This window comes from Salmo salar, chromosome ssa03, assembly GCF_905237065.1.
Source record: "Salmo salar chromosome ssa03, Ssal_v3.1, whole genome shotgun sequence".
NCBI lineage: Eukaryota > Metazoa > Chordata > Actinopteri > Salmoniformes > Salmonidae > Salmo > Salmo salar.
The window spans coordinates 85,161,196-85,181,860 of record NC_059444.1 but is presented as its reverse complement, the minus strand read 5'-3'; the positions used below and the strand labels follow the sequence as shown (position 1 = coordinate 85,181,860).

The window sequence follows — 20,665 nt, the reverse complement described above, 5'->3', positions numbered from 1 at the left end:
GCACGAGGAGAGAGCACGAGGAGAGAGGAAGATAGCACGAGGAGAGAGCACGAGAGCATGAGGAGAGAACATGAGCGCATGAGGAGAAAACATGAGAGCATGAGGAGAAAACATGAGAGCATGAGGAGAGAACATGAGAGCATGAGGAGAGAACATGAGAGCATGAGGAGAGAACATGAGAGCATGAGGAGAGTCAGAGCATGAGGAGAGTCAGAGCATGAGGAGAGTCAGAGCATGAGGAGAGCATGAGAGCGAGAGAAGAGCACGGGGAGAGAGGGAGAGAGCACGGGGAGAGAGCGAGAGAGCACGGGGAGAGAGCGAGAGAGCACGGGGAGAGAGCGAGAGAGCACGGGGAGAGAGCGAGAGAGCACGGGGAGAGAGCGAGAGAGCACGGGAGAGAGCGAGAGAGCACGGGGAGAGAGCACGGGGAGAGAGCACGGGGAGAGAGCACGGGGAGAGAGCACGGGGAGAGAGCACGAGTAGAGAGCACGAGTAGAGAGCACGAGTAGAGAGCACGAGTAGAGAGCACGAGTAGAGAGCACGAGCACGAGTAGAGAGCACGAGCACGAGTAGAGAGCACGAGTAGAGAGCACGAGGAGAGAGCGAGAGAGCACGAGGAGAGAGAGCGAGAGAGCACGAGGAGAGAGAGCGAGAGAGCACGAGAGAGAGCGAGAGAGCGCGAGGAGAGAGTATGAGCATGAGGAGAGCGAGAGAATATGAGGAGAGAGAGAAGGAAGGGAGAGAAAGGGGTGGAGGAAGAGAGAAAGAGGGAAGATAATACATAGAGGGTACAGAGATGGATGAAGTAGAAACACACTGAGTGTACATAACATTAGGAACACCTTCCTAATATTGAGCTGCACCCGCTCAGAACAGCCACAATTCGGCAGGGCATGGACTCTACAAGGTGTCGAAAGGGATGCTGGTCCATGTTGACTCCAATGCTTCCCACAGTTGTGCCAAGTTGGCTGGATGTCCTTTGGGTGGAGGACCATTCTTCATCCACACAGGAAACTGTTGAGAGTGGAAAAACCCAGCAGCGTTGCAGTTCTTGACACAAACTGGTACGCCTGGCACCTACTACCGTACCCCGGATTCACCTGGTCAGTCTATGTCATGGTGTTCCTAATGTTTTGTCCACTCAGTGTATACAGAAGAGACGAATATAAAGACAATAGAATGTGTTTGTAGTGATACATAACAGGTCAGTTTCCATGGTTACACTGCAAGAGGCCGCAAAATAATGCTAAGCAGCGACCAGACCACGCCCGTCGATGGAACAGTGAAGCCAACTGTTTTCTGTAGGGAGGAGGCCAACACTGATGGTCAACGATGTGACTGAGGACTGATACTGTTCATCAGCCAGAGAGAAAGACTTCACACACTGCAGCATATGTTCCCAAGGCAAGGACCCCAGGAAGAATAGCTGCTACTTGGCAAAAGCTAAACGGGGATCTGAATAAACCAAAACAATCCAACCTCCACACTAGCATACCACTAAGAATGCGTGCCCAATACATTGCTTCATTCCCAGTGCTATGCTAAGTGTGGCTATTGGAACAGACCCCAAGTGTGTATACTATAACAGTGTTTCACCCCTCAGAATCAGCCCTGTCTGTGCCTTTGAGAGCCATGCTGCAGCAACCAGGCTGTGACTGGTGATGAAGTACAAGAGGAAGAGGAAGAGAGAGGAAGTGAGGACAGGTAACAGAGGAGATGGAAGATAAAGAGAAAATTGACATTCATTAAATTACAGACAGACAGACAATTCAAAAAACAAATCCAATTTTGATAACTCTCATATCTACTTGGTGAAATACCACAGTATGCCATCACAGCAGCAAGATTTGTGACCTGTTGCCACAAGAAAAGGGCAACCAGTGAAGAACAAACACCATTGTATATAGACATATCATTTGAAATGTCTTTATTCTTTAGGAACTTTTGTAAGTGTAATGTTTACAGTAAATGTTTTATTGTTTATAATCCATTTCACTTTCTTTGGCAATGTAAACATGTGTTTCCCATGCCAATAAAGCCCCTTAAAGTGAAATTGAGAGAGAGCATACTATGTGTAAGGTAGCCCATATGAAGAGAGGAGAGAGGGACAGACATGGTGAAAGACCTGGGGACGGACAGAGGTTTAGTGTGCTCTACCTGCGTAGACAGTCTGTGAGCGTGGTGGCCCCTGAAAGGTGGCTCTCTCCGTTGACCGTTGAGCCGTCTCCCCCGGGGCTAAGGGGCCAGAAGGGAGTGGATGAGCCCGGCAGGTCCAGACTGATGTCCCAGAATGGGTCTATCGTGGTGGACACACCGCTAGAAAGGGGAGGGGAGACAGTCAACAAGATAGATCGTGTGTGTATGGGTGAGTTATGGAGGTAATAAAGACTGGTGTGTGTTATTAGTAGTCATGGGGAAAGGGTGATAGATGGTCACAGTGTATAAGCTTTTATCCAGACTCTGTGTGTGTGTGTGTGTGTGTGTATGTGTGTATACACATACATTCTGTTCAGCCAAGCGCACCAACTTGCAATTCAATCGAGTGTTACAAAGATAGGTGGTTTTACATATTAGGTATTTGTAACGCTATGCTTTGAGAATGTAGTTTTAGCTGAGGATCAGAGAATATAGGTGACACACACACAGACAGAGAGCGAGAAGTAAAAAAATAGGGCCCACACAATATCAGTGTTGATTAGTTATTGTAGGGCTATTACCACCGTCTCCGTCCAATAGGGGGCTACTACCACCGTCTCCGTCCAGTAGGGGGCTATTACCACCGTCTCCGTCCAGTAGGGGGCTACTACCACCGTCTCCGTCCAGTAGGGGGCTATTACCACCGTCTCCGTCCAGTAGGGGGCTACTAACACCGTCTCCGTCCAGTAGGGGGCTATTACCACCGTCTCCGTCCAGTAGGGGGCTATTACCACCGTCTCCGTCCAGTAGGGGGCTACTACCACCGTGTCCGTCCAGTAGGGGGCTACTACCACCGTGTCCGTCCAGTAGGGGGCTATTACCACCGTGTCCGTCCAGTAGGGGGCTATTACCACCGTCTCCGTCCAGTAGGGGGCTACTACCACCGTCTCCGTCCAGTAGGGGGCTATTACCACCGTCTCCGTCCAGTAGGGGGCCACTACCACCGTGTCCGTCCAGTAGGGGGCTACTACCACCGTCTCCGTCCAGTAGGGGGCTATTACCACCGTCTCCGTCCAGTAGGGGGCTATTACCACCGTCTCCGTCCAGTAGGGGGCTATTACCACCGTCTCCGTCCAGTAGGGGGCCACTACCACCGTCTCCGTCCAGTAGGGGGCCACTACCACCGTGTCCGTCCAGTAGGGGGCCATTACCACCGTGTCCGTCCAGTAGGGGGCTATTACCACCGTGTCCGTCCAGTAGGGGGCTATTACCACCGTCTCCGTCCAGTAGGGGGCTATTACCACCGTGTCCGTCCAGTAGGGGGCTACTACCACCGTCTCCGTCCAGTAGGGGGCTACTACCACCGTGTCCGTCCAGTAGGGGGCTACTACCACCGTCTCCGTCCAGTAGGGGGCTATTACCACCGTCTCCGTCCAGTAGGGGGCCACTACCACCGTCTCCGTCCAGTAGGGGGCCACTACCACCGTGTCCGTCCAGTAGGGGGCTATTACCACCGTGTCCGTCCAGTAGGGGGCCACTACCACCGTGTCCGTCCAGTAGGGGGCTACTACCACCGTGTCCGTCCAGTAGGGGGCTATTACCACCGTGTCCATCCAGTAGGGGGCTACTACCACCGTCTCCGTCCAGTAGGGGGCTATTACCACCGTCTCCGTCCAGTAGGGGGCTATTACCACCGTGTCCATCCAGTAGGGGGCCACTACCACCGTCTCCGTCCAGTAGGGGGCTACTACCACCGTGTCCGTCCAGTAGGGGGCTACTACCACCGTGTCCATCCAGTAGGGGGCTATTACCACCGTGTCCGTCCAGTAGGGGGCTATTACCACCGTCTCCGTCCAGTAGGGGGCTACTACCACCGTCTCCGTCCAGTAGGGGGCCATTACCACCGTGTCCGTCCAGTAGGGGGCCATTACCACCGTGTCCGTCCAGTAGGGGGCCATTACCACCGTGTCCGTCCAGTAGGGGGCTATTACCACCGTGTCCGTCCAGTAGGGGGCTATTACCACCGTCTCCGTCCAGTAGGGGGCTATTACCACCGTCTCCGTCCAGTAGGGGGACCTTACCACCGTGTCCGTCCAGTAGGGGGCTATTACCACCGGTATTCTGGAGCTAGCCCTACGGCCAGGTATTCTGGAGCTAGCCCTACGGCCAGGTATTCTGGAGCTAGCCCTACGGCCAGGTATTCTGGAGCTAGCCCTACGGCCAGGTATTCTGGAGCTAGCCCTACGGCCAGGTATTCTGGAGCTAGCCCTACGGCCAGGTATTCTGGAGCTAGCCCTACGGCCAGGTATTCTGGAGCTAGCCCTGTGTAAATGTGACAGGACAGCCCAACATCTAGAGAACCACCTCCCAACAGCGGCTACACCAGGAGGGGAGGACATGACTTAAATATGAGAGGAGTGCAGTGAAGGGGCAGTGTTGGGAGAATGGTAAAGATGAGAGCAGGTTAGAAAAGGGTCACTCCAGACTGCTAAATCAGGGTAGAGTTGGGGGAAAAGGATGGAGGGAGGTAGCTGAGATCAGAGGGAGAAGGGCAAGGGAGGAGGGGGTAAGATGGAGGTGGATGCAAAGGAGAAGAGGGAGAAGGAGGATGGGAGGTGAGAGCAGAGGAAGGGAGTTCTTGCCTCTTGGCGATGTAGGAAGTCCTTTGAGAGGATGTCAAAATGTCAAACGTGAGTATTTTTGCAGTCTTGACACATACAACCTTTACTTTCTTCCACACTCTCCCCCCCCCTCCCCCCCACACCCAGATTTTGAACATGGGGGATGTTGGCTAGTGGGAAGAAGATGGGATGAGGCGCTCACACACACACACTTACTGGCAGACTTGACAGGTGACGTCTGATTGGAGGCCGCCGGTGAAAATTTGGTCAATGATGCAGCTACAGTGGTTTGGATTGTTGGCCTTCTTCCCGTTGTCGTCTCCTAGGTAACAGAACACAGAGAGAGAGATGGAGAGCGAGCACACGTCAACACAGTGGACACCTTTGCACTTTTAAAGGACTCTTTCACTCACTCCCCCCTTCTCGCTATGTCGCCCCCTCCGTACCCCCCTGCTCTTTGTCACACCCCCCTCCCCTCGCTCTCTCTCCACTGCAGTGAAGCCTGTCTAGCACCTCTAAACTCCCTCTACAATTCTGGCGAATCAGAGGCCTCCTTACTGCCGGGTCCCTCCCTCTGTGTCATGGCGGTGCAGTGGGGCACATTGTCATTCCCCCCACAATCCTCTCGGTCCCTTCAGTGCGTGGCACTGTCACTTTCCCATCACTCTTCCCCTTCAGTACATTTCCACGGGTGCTGAGTGCGGACAACACACTGCATTATGGGTAGATTTGACACAGACATGTCTCGGCTAAAGTGGAGTTTCAATTGACAACTGAGGATTCAGCGCATGCAGAATTTATGCAGGCAGGCAGACAGACGTGACAAATCACTTCTCTCTTATAACCTATTTCAACTGTAGGCTAACAGATTATTCCCTTTTTAACCAAACAATTACAGTGTAGATCTCATACATTTAGTCTTGATGAAACCCACTTTGGTCTCTATTCCGCAAGAAGAATCAGAACATCTCTCTTCCGTTACAATACACGGTCTGTACTGCATGAGTGCAGTTACACTGAAGAGATACAATATAGCTCAACCTCAGTGTCACTTCTCTTTAACAATAATACAGTACATTAGTGTATTTATCAGTAAGTTGTTAAGTGAAACTTTCCCACAGTATTTAAGTAATAAGTCAGGACAGTGATACTTACGGGTGGTGTCTCCTTTGCAGTGCCGGTGCAGCACGTCCAGCGCTGCGATGAGGAACTCGTGGGCATCCTGTTGCTCGTAGCCCGCTAAGTGACGTGCGTGAGTCCACACCAGGTGCAGCAGCCGGAAGGGAATGTGAGGCCAACGGTGGCCCGAGTAGAACTGTGGAGAGACAGTAGGAAATAGGGAGAACAGAGATTTAACATCTGTCAGCCATGTTGTTATATGTACCTCCACTCAACTTGTATCTTCACTGAAACAGAAAAGTGAATGTTTTTCTTCATACAGCTGAGACCTTAACACAGGGGTTCAAACCGTTCTGGGCCCGCGACCCCATTTTGATATCCAAAACATTTCACGACCCCCACCATGTAAAAAAAAGTGTTGTAGTCAATGGCCAATGTTTACTTTTTAATTTGGAGCTTTGACAGTCTATTACAAATCAGTTTACAGTACTATGACAGTCTATTACAAATCAGTTTACAGTACTATGACAGTCTATTACAAATCAGTTGACAGTACTTAGAAATACTGTCAATCTGAAGGAAGTATGGTTTGAAGTGACTGAAATGCATCAGAAAGGTATTGGGAAGTTCAGAAGTTCCTCAGGCAATAGTTTTTTTGATCTTCTATGTAGAAAAGAGCATTAAATGCTATTATTTGTTAGTGAATGCTAGTTACTGAACTTCCAGAGAGGGTGTGTGAAACCAGACTGCTGAATCTCCAGGTTGCTATGGGGATTGGATGACTGACAGTCTAGGTCAGGGTGTGAGATGGAGAGAACACCATAATGAAAGGAGTGCTCTGCTTGAATGCAGAACCAAGCCCAGCCTATTACGGTACACACACACACACACACACACACACACACACACACACACACACACACACACACACACACACACACACACACACACACACACACACACACACACACACACACACACACACACACACCTTTAATCTCCTGACTCCCTCTGAGGCCTGATTGAGATTTGAGGAAACACACGCACGCACAAACAAGCTTATATCTTGTATCTTACAGGCTCTTTGGTCCTCTTTGGTGCTGCGGCTTGAAGCAGGCTGACAAACCAAAGAGTCTATAAAAAGGAAGACAGGGAGGGGCTGATCAAAGACCATTTCCTCCCTGGCTGAGAGGAGCAAAGTCAGAGGAACAGCCCCTCTTTCCTGGTACTGATGATGGTGCTGCATGCTCCAGGTTCAAAGGGAAGGAGGAACGCGTGGAGCAGGAACGAGCAACGTGATTGGGAGAGAGGGAAGAGAAGTAAGTGTGCGCGAGCGTCTGGCTCTTAGGGACAAGAACAGAGATATGCTCTCTAGCTGAATAGTTCTCAGCAAGCACACAAAGTTTGTTCTGAAAATGTTATTCTAGTTCCCATTGTAGCATGACAAATATTCTCCAAGGGTATGCTTTTCACTTTTCTCCTTGGGTCTACTCTAGACACCAGTTAATTCACTGTGACGTAGAAGTCCGTCACTGGCCGCGGGCAGCATTTGGTACTTTAACGCACGCACACATTCATCACTCCTCCCTGCTCCGTTATCAGATAAGTTAACAATGTGGGTCGACACACAAGTTAACGTCTCTATCTTAGTACATACATTTCACACTTACTTCAGTAACCAGTTAGGGTATAAAGAAATAAAGACAGGTGTTCATATTTAATATAAGCAATATTTAGTATACTTATCGATGTTATGGATGAGCGCGGTTGTTTGTTCTGTTCCTCTCTCTCTCCATCTCTGTAGCTTCCAGGTATGCTGGATAAGGACCCGAGCTAAGGGAATTGGGCTTACTTTGTAGTGCCTGTCCGGAATGGCTCATTAATGTAAACGGGCATATTGGAAGACACTGTCAGTAGTGATGTAATTTTGTAAATGTTATATTGTGATGTTGTTTCATAAACGTGTTGCAATGTATATATTTTGGTATGTTTAGATAAATGGAAACTGTATGTTGAATAGGTAATTGCTTAATTAATTAGTGTTAATTGTTCTGAGGGGAGGGGCTACCCCTACAAAAGGAGCCTCTCTTTCAGTTCAAGGAGAGGCATTTTGGATTGAGCTGTGGGTGGGGCAGCTTTGTTTTTAAGCTGTCCCATAAGGTATACGTTTGATGGCAGTACTGTTGTTTTGTTCCGGAATCACTATGTAAATAAACACCGTTGCACAGAAGAACTTTTGCGGCTCCGCCATCTTTTTATTTTTTATAGAGGTTAGGTTTTCCAGTTTAGCCTTCTGGCCTACTCTACGTGACATATGGTGGCAGCAGTGGGATGGCGCACCGCAAATCAGTGAATTCCAACAAGAGAGGTAAAGGAATGCGTACAGGATTGCGTTCTCAGCAGCAGCATCAACTGTCATAAAAGGTAATTGAAGTTGAAACTGGGTGGAATACCATGGAATCTTCTGGTGAAGAGGTTAATTATGAGAAACTAGGAGCCCGACCAAGGGGCCAAACACAACCAGAACTGTTTGAACTACCGGTTGAACCAGCAGATACAGCAATAAGAGACCAGCTGACTGAAGGAGCAGTTGGGGGACCAGAACCACACCCAACCATGGTAGCCCTTTTCCAGCAACTTTTCACCTGCCTTGAGAAGAGGGACGAAGACCTCAAGCAGGAGTTTCGGGGCCTACGCCAATCTATCCTCACAGCTCCTCACCAAGTGGAACTCGTCAGTGAGAGCCCAAGATTGGGTCTGCCAACACCAGGACGACAAAGGCTCGACGCAGCAGGGACTTCAACTCCACAGCAGGATCCCCAAGCAGTAATGAGGCCAGCCCCAGCACCAGGAGACCAGTCCAGCAGTGTTAACGTTCATCTTCCAGCATTCCTGAGGAAGGAGCCAAAGATGCCCTCATACCAGCAGGGGAGGACATTGAAAACTACTTGCTGAGGTTTGAGCGAATGGCCAAGACGTGGCAGTGGCCGGAAGTAGAGTGGGCCTGCAGGCTTGTCCCATTGCTCACGGGCAAGGCCTTAGAGGCTTACACAGCAATGGATGAGGGGCTGTCCAACGTCTACAAGGGCTTGAAGGAAGCGCTGCTGATGAAGTTCGACATCTCCTCGGAGACCTACCGTCAACGCTTTAGAGTTGCATCGACGCCATCGGGTGAGTCACCGACAGAGACGTACCACCGCCTCAAGGGTCTCTACCGACGATGGGTTCAACCAGAGGAGAAGACACAGGACGAGATCGGTGAGGTCATCATCCTCGAGCAACTTCTACAAGTTCTACCACACGACATTCGAACCTGGGTTCGAGAGCACGAGCCCAAGGACGGGCTTATGGCGGCCAAGCTTGCGCTGCAGTACCTTAATGCACGTAAAGGGGGCCCACCACGACCTGCAGCACCCGCTCCAAGGAGTCTCCGAGACACAAGGGACATCAGAGATACCCGAGATGGTGGAGGTAACTCTGGGGGTTATGTGTCTGGGAGGAGGGAGGTAAGGGATTATGCAGTTCGCTCTGATGGGAGGGGTCTGACCTGTTTTTACTGCCGACAGCAGGGGCACAAGGCTTCAATGTGTCCGCTACGTAAATCCAAGCTCTCAGGTTACTGTTATGTGCCCAGAGAGGGGGATGGTGTTCAGAATAGACAGACTGGGGAAGGGTCAGTCTTGGTACCTGTAAAAGTGAATGGTAAAAGTCTTACTGCAATGATTGACACCGGCAGTTCCCTGTCGTTGATCAGAAAATGTAATGTACCTGTTAATGACATTGATTACGGTCACCAGACACTGATCCAATGTGTCCATGGTGACCAGTCACAGCAGCCCACAGCTGAACTCACAGTGGAGATTCAGGGTCAGAAATACCTCCTCAAAGTTGGGGTAATGGAGAAGCTACCTTTTGAGATGATTTTGGGGAGGGATGTGCCTGTACTCTCTGATCTGTTGGGAAGTGTGGGGGGTCAGCTATATGAGCAGTCAGTTTGCCAGTCTGATGTTCAGGTGTCATGTTCAGTTGTCACTCGTGCACAGGCCAAAGCTGGTTTACAACCTCTGCCTGACTTGTGTGATAGTCTGTGTGAGGGGGGAACCAAAGGGCCCAGAAAGTCACGCCGCCAGCGGCGTCTTGAGAAGTATGTGGGAACCCCTGTACCTGTTGCTGATGTGTCTGGGTTAGAAGTGCAATGGGAAGTTCCACAAAATTTTGCTACACTGCAGAAGTCTGACGCAACCTTGAAAGGTTTATTTGATAAGGCCTTAGCTGGGGACAGCCAATCTTCATGTGGGGGAATATACACAGTAGACAACCACATACTCTACCTTGGGTCAGAAGCAGATAGCAGGAAGTTAGTGGTGCCATCTACATGTAGACCACTTGTTCTCAACCTTGCACATACAGTTCCATGGGCAGGCCATCTAGGGCAACATAAGACCTATCTTAGGCTAGGCTCCCGTTTCTTTTGGCCCTCCATGTATACTGATGTACAAACATACTGCAAAACATGCCCCACGTGCCAGAAAACCAGTGCTGTCCGTAGGTCTGACCGGGCTCCTCTATGTTCACTGCCAGTTATCTCTACCCCATTCAAGAGAATTGCAATGGACATTGTTGGACCCTTGGAGAAGAGTAGTGCAGGTTACCAGTATATATTGGTGATCTGTGACTATGCCACCCGGTTCCCAGAAGCCTTCCCACTCCGTTCCATAACCACTCCAAAAATAATCAGTGCTCTTGTTCAGCTCTTTTCTCGTGTAGGAATCCCAGATGAAATCCTGACGGACCAAGGCACAAACTTCACTTCACGACTGATGGTTCAACTCCACCGACAGCTGGGCATTAAAGGCTTGAGGACCACTCCCTACCATCCCCAAACGGATGGGCTTGTAGAGAGATTCAATCAAACGCTCAAGAATATGCTGAGGAAGTTTGTGGCTGACACTGGTAAAGACTGGGATAAGTGGTTACCCTTTCTGCTTTTTGCTTACAGGGAGGTGCCTCAGGCATCGACAGGTTTCTCACCATTCGAACTCCTCTATGGATGGCCAGTGCAGGGACCACTGGACCTGCTGAAGAAGTGCTGGGAAGGTTCCCCAGTAGCTACCTCAGGACAGGGGATTGTCCAGTACGTTCTCCAGATGCGAGACAGGCTGGAGCGGTACCGAGAGGAGGCTAGGGCAAATCTTCAGCAAGCCCAGAAGGCCCAGAAGCGAGGGTATGACCAGCACGCTCGCCACAGAACGTTTGAGCCAGGACAGAAAGTCCTGCTCCTCCTTCCCTCGTCTACCAGCAAGCTCCTTGCGCAGTGGCAAGGGCCGTACCTAATCGGGAGGAAGATGGGCCCGGTGACCTACGAGGTGCTGCACCCGGACAAGGGTAAGGAGAAGCAAACCTACCATGTGAACCTCCTCAAGGCCTGGGAGGAGAAAGGGGAACTCTCCAAGGTAAAGTCCTTTCTGGTCCGCAGAGTAGAAGAGGACGAGTCAGATGGGGTCACAGAGGCATGGAAAGGACGAGCAGAGGTCATACTGGCTCACCTAGAAGAAGACAAGCAAGTTGAGCTGAAGCAGCTGTTTGACAAGTATCCGGCCCTCTTCAGTCAGAGGCCAGGAAGAACCAAAGTCCTGGAACACGTCATTCGTTTGAAGCCTGGCCAGAACCCTGTCCGCCAGCATCCTTACCGTGTGCCTGAGAGGCTGGTGGTAGCCCTCAAAGAAGAGGTCCACACCATGATAGAGATGGATGTTGTCGAGCCATCATCAAGTGAATGGAGCAGCCCTATTGTCATTGTCCCAAAGAAGGATGGCTCTTTGCGTGTCTGCATGGACTTCCGTAAGGTGAATGCCATCTCCCAGTTTGATGCCTACCCCATGCCCCGCATTGACGACTTACTGGAGAGAATCGGTAGAGCTCATTACATCACCACATTGGATCTCTGCAAAGGGTACTGGCAGGTGCCCCTGGACAAACAATCCAAGGCCTACACTGCCTTCCGGACACCGATGGGCCTGTTCCAGTTTAAGGTCATGCCGTTTGGCCTTCATGGGGCCCCTGCAACTTTCCAGAGGCTTATGGACAAGGTCCTCCAGGACTGTGACGATTACTGTGCTGCTTACTTGGATGACGTGGTGATCTACAGCCACTCCTGGGAGGAGCACATACAGCATCTTAGCAGAGTCCTGGGGAAGATCCATGATGCAGGCCTCACGCTTAACCTCCTGAAGTGTGAGTGGGCAAAACAGGAGACTAAGTATCTGGGTTACCAGCTTGGTAAGGGTGAAGTTCGACCTCAGGTGGACAAAGTGGAGTCCATCAGGAACAGCCCTCAACCCAGAACCAAGACACAGGTGAAGTCCTTCCTAGGTCTGGCAGGATGGTACCGGAGATTCATTCCGCAGTTTTCGACCATCGCTGTCCCTCTAACCAACCTCACTTCAAAGGTGGCCAGCAACCCTGTGAAGTGGACTGAGGAGTGTGAGGAAGCCTTCAGGATACTGAAAAAACGACTGTGCTCATTCCCTGTTCTCCAGACCCCTGATTTTCAGAAGAGGTTTCTCGTGCAGGTGGACGCTTCGGCTGTGGGAATTGGAGCTGTACTGGCCCAAGGGGAGCCAGGAGAAGAGCTTCCTGTACTGTACCTGAGTCGGAAGCTGTTGCCGAGGGAAACCAGGTATTCGACAATCGAGAAGGAGTGCCTGGCTATAAAGTGGGCCCTAGATAGCCTCCGTTACTACCTTCTTGGGAGGGAATTTGACCTGCACACAGACCACAGAGCACTGACCTGGATCCAGACCATGAAGGACCGGAATTCTCGTGTGACCAGGTGGTATCTGGAGCTCCAGCCTTTCAGGTTCTGTGTCCGTCATAAGGCAGGAAAAGAAAATGTCACGGCAGACTACCTATCCAGACTCCCGAACCTGGTCGCTTCAGGAGAGGAGGAAGGTAATGTGACGTAGAAGTCCGTCACTGACCGCGGGCAGCATTTGGTACTTTAACGCACGCACACATTCATCACTCCTCCCTGCTCCGTTATCAGATAAGTTAACAATGTGGGTCGACACACAAGTTAACGTCTCTATCTTAGTACATACATTTCACACTTACTTCAGTAACCAGTTAGGGTATAAAGAAATAAAGACAGGTGTTCATATTTAATATAAGCAATATTTAGTATACTTATCGATGTTATGGATGAGCGCGGTTGTTTGTTCTGTTCCTCTCTCTCTCCATCTCTGTAGCTTCCAGGTATGCTGGATAAGGACCCGAGCTAAGGGAATTGGGCTTACTTTGTAGTGCCTGTCCGGAATGGCTCATTAATGTAAACGGGCATATTGGAAGACACTGTCAGTAGTGATGTAATTTTGTAAATGTTATATTGTGATGTTGTTTCATAAACGTGTTGCAATGTATATATTTTGGTATGTTTAGATAAATGGAAACTGTATGTTGAATAGGTAATTGCTTAATTAATTAGTGTTAATTGTTCTGAGGGGAGGGGCTACCCCTACAAAAGGAGCCTCTCTTTCAGTTCAAGGAGAGGCATTTTGGATTGAGCTGTGGGTGGGGCAGCTTTGTTTTTAAGCTGTCCCATAAGGTATACGTTTGATGGCAGTACTGTTGTTTTGTTCCGGAATCACTATGTAAATAAACACCGTTGCACAGAAGAACTTTTGCGGCTCCGCCATCTTTTTATTTTTTATAGAGGTTAGGTTTTCCAGTTTAGCCTTCTGGCCTACTCTACGTGACATTCACCCTTCACTGTCACATCTCAACAGCTGATTCAACTGGTCCACTCATCATCAGGCTCTCAATGAGTTGAATCAGGTGTTGTTTGTCTGGGGCTACAACAAAAGTGTGTGCTGTCGGGGGTAGTGGAGGACTGGAGTTGTTAACCACTGACACGGCTTTCCCCTGGATTCACCTGGTCAGTCGATGAGCCCTTACTGATGTCAGGGGAGGAGACAGGGTAAAGAAGGGTGTTGAAGCCTTGTCTATATCATGGAAAGAGCAGGTCTAATGTTCTGTACACTCAGTGTATATACACACCAGAGAGTGGGGGGGGGGACAGACACCTGAGCACCAGTTATATAATGTTCAGGGAGATGTAATCTAACCAACTGACTTAACTCAACACATTCAGAACTGTGAAGGATTGGTAAGGAGCCTAGCATTTAGAAATACGTGTGGAGACAGACAATCCCCCACCCTCACACAGACTGGTGAGTTGAGTTTAAACAAAATGCCAAATACTGTAGCTGTATAATATGGCAGGGCATTCTTGTTGAACTCAGTTCATTTCTCTCAGACAGAGTTGTTTCCCTCCAGCTCCACAAAGCAGTGATCCAGTCAGTGACTCCCCTCTGCAGTCAGTCTGGGAGAACATTCTGTTTTGATGTGGTTAGTCATTCCATTTCTATGTCTGACTGGCTGTCATTCTCTCTCATATGTTTTCCTTTGGCCTCCCAAACCCCTAGAAGACTGCATTTGACCGCCCTAGGTTTGCAACATTCCAGTCTTTCCCAGAAATCCCAGTTGGAGGACTCCCTCCCTGATTATTCCCTCCTGATTCCGGGAACTGGGATTCTCCAACAACAAACATTTCTGAAAAAGCGGTGAATTTGGGGATTTTTTACGGAATTGAGCAGATTGCCACCCTACCCCCCCCAGCTCCGGCCATACCTCCTGAAAGAGCTGGGACATCTCACACACCAGACAGGAGTTGGACTGCATCTCACACTTGTGCCTGTCGGACAGGAAGAAGTCGCGCAGCAGGGGGGTGTGGGTGAGGGCCTGGACGATGCAGTTCATGAAGCACGTGTTGCCCAGGTTGATCAACCCTCGTAAACCTGATGGGGGACGGGGGGTTTAGAGAGAGAGGGGGAATGTGAAAAAGTAGGCCCATCTTCAGGACAAACAATCAAGTGAGGCACAGCTCTAACATTCACATCTCCTGTAACAGAGAGGAGGACATTACACTCTAACATTCACATCTCCTGTAACAGAGAGGAGGACATTACGCTCTAACATTCACATCTCCTGTAACAGAGAGGAGGACATTACGCTCTAACATTCACATCTCCTGTAACAGAGAGGTCATTACGCTCTAACATTCACATCTCCTGTAACAGAGAGGAAGACACTACGCTCTAACATTCACATCTCCTGTAACAGAGAGGAGGACATTAGGCTCTAACATTCACATCTCCTGTAACAGAGAGGTCATTACGCTCTAACATTCACATCTCCTGTAACAGAGAGGTCATTACGCTCTAACATTCACATCTCCTGTAACAGAGAGGAGGACATTACGCTCTAACATTCACATCTCCTGTAACAGAGAGGACATTACACTAACATTCACATCTCCTGTAACAGAGAGGACATTACGCTCTAACATTCACATCTCCTGTAACAGAGAGGAGGTCATTACGCTCTAACATTCACATCTCCTGTAACAGAGAGGAGGACATTACGCTCTAACATTCACATCTCTTGTAACTGAGAGGACATTACGCTCTAACATTCACATCTCCTGTAACAGAGAGGTCATTACGCTCTAACATTCACATCTCCTGTAACAGAGAGGACATTACGCTCTAACATTCACATCTCCTGTAACAGAGAGGTCATTACACTCTAACATTCACATCTCCTGTAACAGAGAGGAAGACACTACGCTCTAAAATTCACATCTCCTGTAACAGAGAGGAGGACATTACGCTCTAACATTCACATCTCCTGTAACAGAGAGGAGGACATTACGCTCTAACATTCACATCTCTTGTAACTGAGAGGACATTACGCTCTAACATTCACATCTCCTGTAACAGAGAGGTCATTACGCTCTAACATTCACATCTCCTGTAACAGAGAGGACATTACGCTCTAACATTCACATCTCCTGTAACAGAGAGGTCATTACACTCTAACATTCACATCTCCTGTAACAGAGAGGAAGACACTACGCTCTAACATTCACATCTCCTGTAACAGAGAGTAGGTCATTACGCTCTAACATTCACATCTCCTGTAACAGAGAGGAGGACATTACGCTCTAACATTCACATCTCCTGTAACAGAGAGGAGGACATTACACTCTAACATTCACATCTCCTGTAACAGAGAGGAGGACATTACGCTCTAACATTCACATCTCCTGTAACAGAGAGGAGGACATTACACTCTAACATTCACATCTCCTGTAACAGAGAGGAAGACACTACGCTCTAACATTCACATCTCCTGTAACAGAGAGGAGGACATTACGCTCTAACATTCACATCTCCTGTAACAGAGAGTAGGTCATTACGCTCTAACATTCACATCTCCTGTAACAGAGAGGAGGACATTACACTCTAACATTCACATCTCCTGTAACAGAGAGGAAGACACTACGCTCTAACATTCACATCTCCTGTAACAGAGAGGAGGACATTACGCTCTAACATTCACATCTCCTGTAACAGAGAGGACATTACACTCTAACATTCACATCTCCTGTAACAGAGAGGACATTACGCTCTAACATTCACATCTCCTGTAACAGAGAGGAGGTCATTATGCTCTAACATTCACATCTCCTGTAACAGAGAGGAGGACATTACGCTCTAACATTCACATCTCTTGTAACTGAGAGGACATTACGCTCTAACATTCACATCTCCTGTAACAGAGAGGTCATTACGCTCTAACATTCACATCTCCTGTAACAGAGAGGACATTACGCTCTAACATTCACATCTCCTGTAACAGAGAGTAGGTCATTACGCTCTAACATTCACATCTCCTGTAACAGAGAGGAGGACATTACGCTCTAACATTCACATCTCCTGTAACAGAGGAAGACACTACGCTCTAACATTCACATCTCCTGTAACAGAGAGGAGGACATTACGCTCTAACATTCACATCTCCTGTAACAGAGAGGAGGACATTACGCTCTAACATTCACATCTCCTGGTTTGGGCTAGCGCAATACAGTCACGGTTTGGGCTAGCGTAATCCAGCCATGGTTTGGGCTAGCGTAATCCAGCCATGGTTTGGGCTAGCGTAATCCAGCCATGGTTTGGGCTAGCGTAATCCAGCCATGGTTTGGGCTAGCGTAATCCAGCCATGGTTTGGGCTAGCGTAATCCAGCCATGGTTTGGGCTAGCGTAATCCAGCCATGGTTTGGGCTAGCGTAATCCAGCCATGGTTTGGCCAGTGCAGATAAAAGCTGTGGTCCACTACAAAGGCCTATGTGAACAGATCAGGTGAGGCCCAGTGCTGAGCCTGGGACTGGTCCAGCCTGTTTGGCCCAGAATTAGAGCTCTCGGCTGGGGGTTAAACTCTCCAGACTCGACCCACTCCACACACCCAGAGACAGCTGGTAGGCCTCTCTATGAGTGTTTCATTACAGCGAGAGGGAGGAAGCAAACAAAGTAGGAAGACTGAATGAACTCTAGAAAATCAAGCGAGATAACTGCAGAGAGAGGAAAAGAGATTGAGAGAAGAGGAAGAATGAAACAACCCAGAGGCCTAAGTACGTTTGAATCTACAAAGAGTTTGAGAAACAGAGAACGACAGAGAGAGAGAAGAGACCATCCTTGTTGTGTGAACTTGTCATTGAAGAAGGAACAGCGCATTCTCTCTCTCTCTCCCTCTCTGGGCTTCTGCCTGCTGCCCTGTGGTGTTCACTCCTTTCTAGCCCAATTTAAACACATAAGTAACCCTGGACTACACAGACAACACCACAGACACCTGGACAACACCACAGACACCTGGACAACACCAGACACCACAGACAACACCAGACACCTGGACAACACCACAGACAACACCAGACACCTGGACTACACAGACAACACCACAGACACCTGGACTACACAGACAACACCACAGACACCTGGACAACACCAGACACCACAGACAACACCACAGACAACACCACAGACACCTGGACTACACAGACAACACCACAGACACCTGGACAACACCAGACACCACAGACAACACCACAGACAACACCACAGACACCTGGACTACACAGACAACACCACAGACACCTGGACTACACAGACAACTGGACTACACAGACAACACCACAGACACCTGGACTACACAGACAACACCAGACACCTGGACAACACCACAGACAGCTGGACTACACAGATACACACACGTCTGGGTGATGAAATCGACCCTGCTACCATACTAGCACTTCATAAGGATGTGCGGAGAGCGGACCAGCCTATATCTCACCGATGGTGCAGTTTGTAGTGATTTTCCTTCGCTTTGGATTGTGCCGTAGTAACTCCAGCTCTCGCTTCGTAGGCTCCCACGTCGAGTATTTCTCCCCTACACCTGGTCAAAGACAGAGACATCGTTGAGACATTGACAAAACCAGCAATATTTTCAACCTGATCCTTGATAAAGGTAGCCTGGTCCCAGATCTGTTTGTGCTGTCCTGCCAACTCCTATGGTAATTGTCACACCAGTGACCATAAGAGTTGGCAAATAGATCTGGGACCAGGCTATGATAGAGGTCTATTGCAGGGATCATTCACTAGATTTGGCCCACGGGACAATTTGTTCTTGAGCGAATGGTTGGGGGCCAGAACATAATGACAAAAATAATGGAGACTTCAGACTGACTGCAAGAAGCCCAAACAGATATAATATTTGACTAAAACAATCATTTCAAACCTTGAACATTTGTAAACGATCATGTGTCTATTATGAGTTGGAATATTTGTGAACAGATTTTCTAAATTAAAATCACTTGGAGCTGATTTGCTGGTGTTTTACAGTAATTGTTTTTACTACCCAAGGGCCACCAGTGAGGAAACAATGGTCTATTGAGACCAAAACATTGGTACAAAGATCCATTAAATCTGTGGAGCATGTAGATCACCAGTGTGCTGGAGTTTCTTTCCAAACCTGAACCTAAGGAAAGTCCAGTGGCACGCCTCAGCTATACCTCAGGGCTTCATTCCAAGGCCAGTAGCACTACTCACATTGTATATTAACCATATTGATTCCTTAGTGAACAACTGGAAGCTACACTTTTATGCTGATGACACTCTGCCAGTATTTCCACTGCAGTCATTTATAGGTGGTTGCTGCGCCACGACAAAATCACTGATGCCACGGCCCAAAAATATGGATCATGAAAAAAATATATTTCTGCTAAGGGCGACTTTGAAGATGCTAGAACAATCCACATTTACTTTTCCTCTGCAAACAACACTAGAAATGAATAGAAAACGTATTCTACTCTGGGAGAGTCAGATTTATCTAGTTACCTAGTCGGCTTGTTGTTGCATGTTCTATGCCAGAGAAATATTACTCGAGGCACATTCAAGTTGAGTGCCATTGAGAAGGAAACATGCCGTCTGACAAGCAGTCAATGCACAAGTCTTGCAATCGCAGGGAAAACAGCAGTTTTGATAGCTTTGTTTATTTTATTTATTTTTTAACTAGGCAAGTCGGTTAAGAACAAATTCTTATTTTCAATGACGGCCTAGGAACAGTGGGTTAACTGCCTTGTTCAGGGGCAGAACAACAGATTTTTACCTTGTCAGCTCGGGGATTTGATCTCGCAACCTTCCGGTTACTAGCCCAACGCTCTAACCACTACCTGCCGCCCCGGAGGATCCCAGCTTTCCAGTCCTACTTTATTTATTTCTCAACTCTTAACTCTTCTTTTGAAACCCAGAGTTTTTAGCAATACCATGATTAAGAATGTTACCGCTTTGCAATTTGCTGTGAGTGCATAGAGGAGAGTGGAGTTCAATGTAACATGGATCATCTAACGTGGGGTAAAACACCACCCTACCGCAAAAATGACACAGATTCATGGTGACATGAAGTGGTTTCTGTGAGAGGTACGGGCAGTGTCACACAAGATGGCGGTTTACCCCAAGTTACCCTAACAGGTAGGCCTACATTATATTCACTTTAATTCATCAATAGGATCCTAACTAGATAAAAGATTACATTTGGGATCTAGCTAACGATTAGCTCAATAGGGTAAACGCAGATCGCCAACCAATGCTTCAGCCTATGTATTTATAGCCACTACGCTGCATCAGTTGGGCTACAGGTGATAATGCTGATTGCTAATAGCATACCTGTTAATATGGACCATGTATAGGCTATATGCCTGCCATGGTCCAATATGTTAAAATCATTTAAACAAATGATTGTACCAGTACATGACCAAAAGTATACGGACACCTGCTCGTTGAACATCTCATTCCAAAATCATGAGCATTAATATAGAGTTGGTCACCCCTTTGCTGCTATAACAGCCTCCACTCTTCTGGGAAGGCTTTCTGCTGGGACTTTCTGCTGCCACAAGAGCATTAGTGAGGTCGGGCACTGATGTTTGGCGATTAGACTTGGCTCGCAGTCGCCGTTTCAATTTATCCCAAAGGTGTTCGATGGGGTTGAGGTCAGGGCTCTGTGCAGGCCAGTCAAGTTCTTCCACACCGATCTCAACAAACCATTTCTGTATGGACTTTGCTTTGTGCACAGGGGCACTGTCATGCTGAATCAGGAAAAGGCCTTCCCCAAACTGTTGACACAAAGTTGGAAGCACAGAATTGTCAAGAATGTAATTGTATACCATCGTGTTAAGATTTCCCTTCACTGGAACTAAGGGGCCTAGCCCGAACCATGAAAAACAGCCCCAAACCATCATTCCTCCTCCACCAAACTTTACAGTTGGCACTACGCATTCGGGTAGGTAGCATTCTCCTGGCATCCACCAGACCCAGATTCGCCCAGACTTCCAGATG

At 48.6% G+C, this 20,665-nt stretch overlaps 1 protein-coding gene across 3 annotated transcripts in view; it reads right to left on the bottom strand.

Moving 5' to 3' along the window:
- LOC106601875 (ubiquitin carboxyl-terminal hydrolase 22) overlaps positions 1–20,665 on the bottom strand; it is an 80,400-nt gene that overhangs the window by 19,056 nt on the left and 40,679 nt on the right. For all 3 annotated transcript variants that reach the window (XM_045715669.1, XM_045715667.1, XM_045715668.1), the window contains 5 exons: positions 18,126–18,227; positions 14,565–14,731; positions 5,913–6,072; positions 4,974–5,079; positions 2,158–2,316 (listed from right to left, as the gene is read on the bottom strand). In XM_045715669.1, the coding sequence (XP_045571625.1) occupies positions 2,158–2,316; positions 4,974–5,079; positions 5,913–6,072; positions 14,565–14,731; positions 18,126–18,227 (694 nt within the window). The remainder of the gene's footprint in view (positions 1–2,157; positions 2,317–4,973; positions 5,080–5,912; positions 6,073–14,564; positions 14,732–18,125; positions 18,228–20,665) is intronic.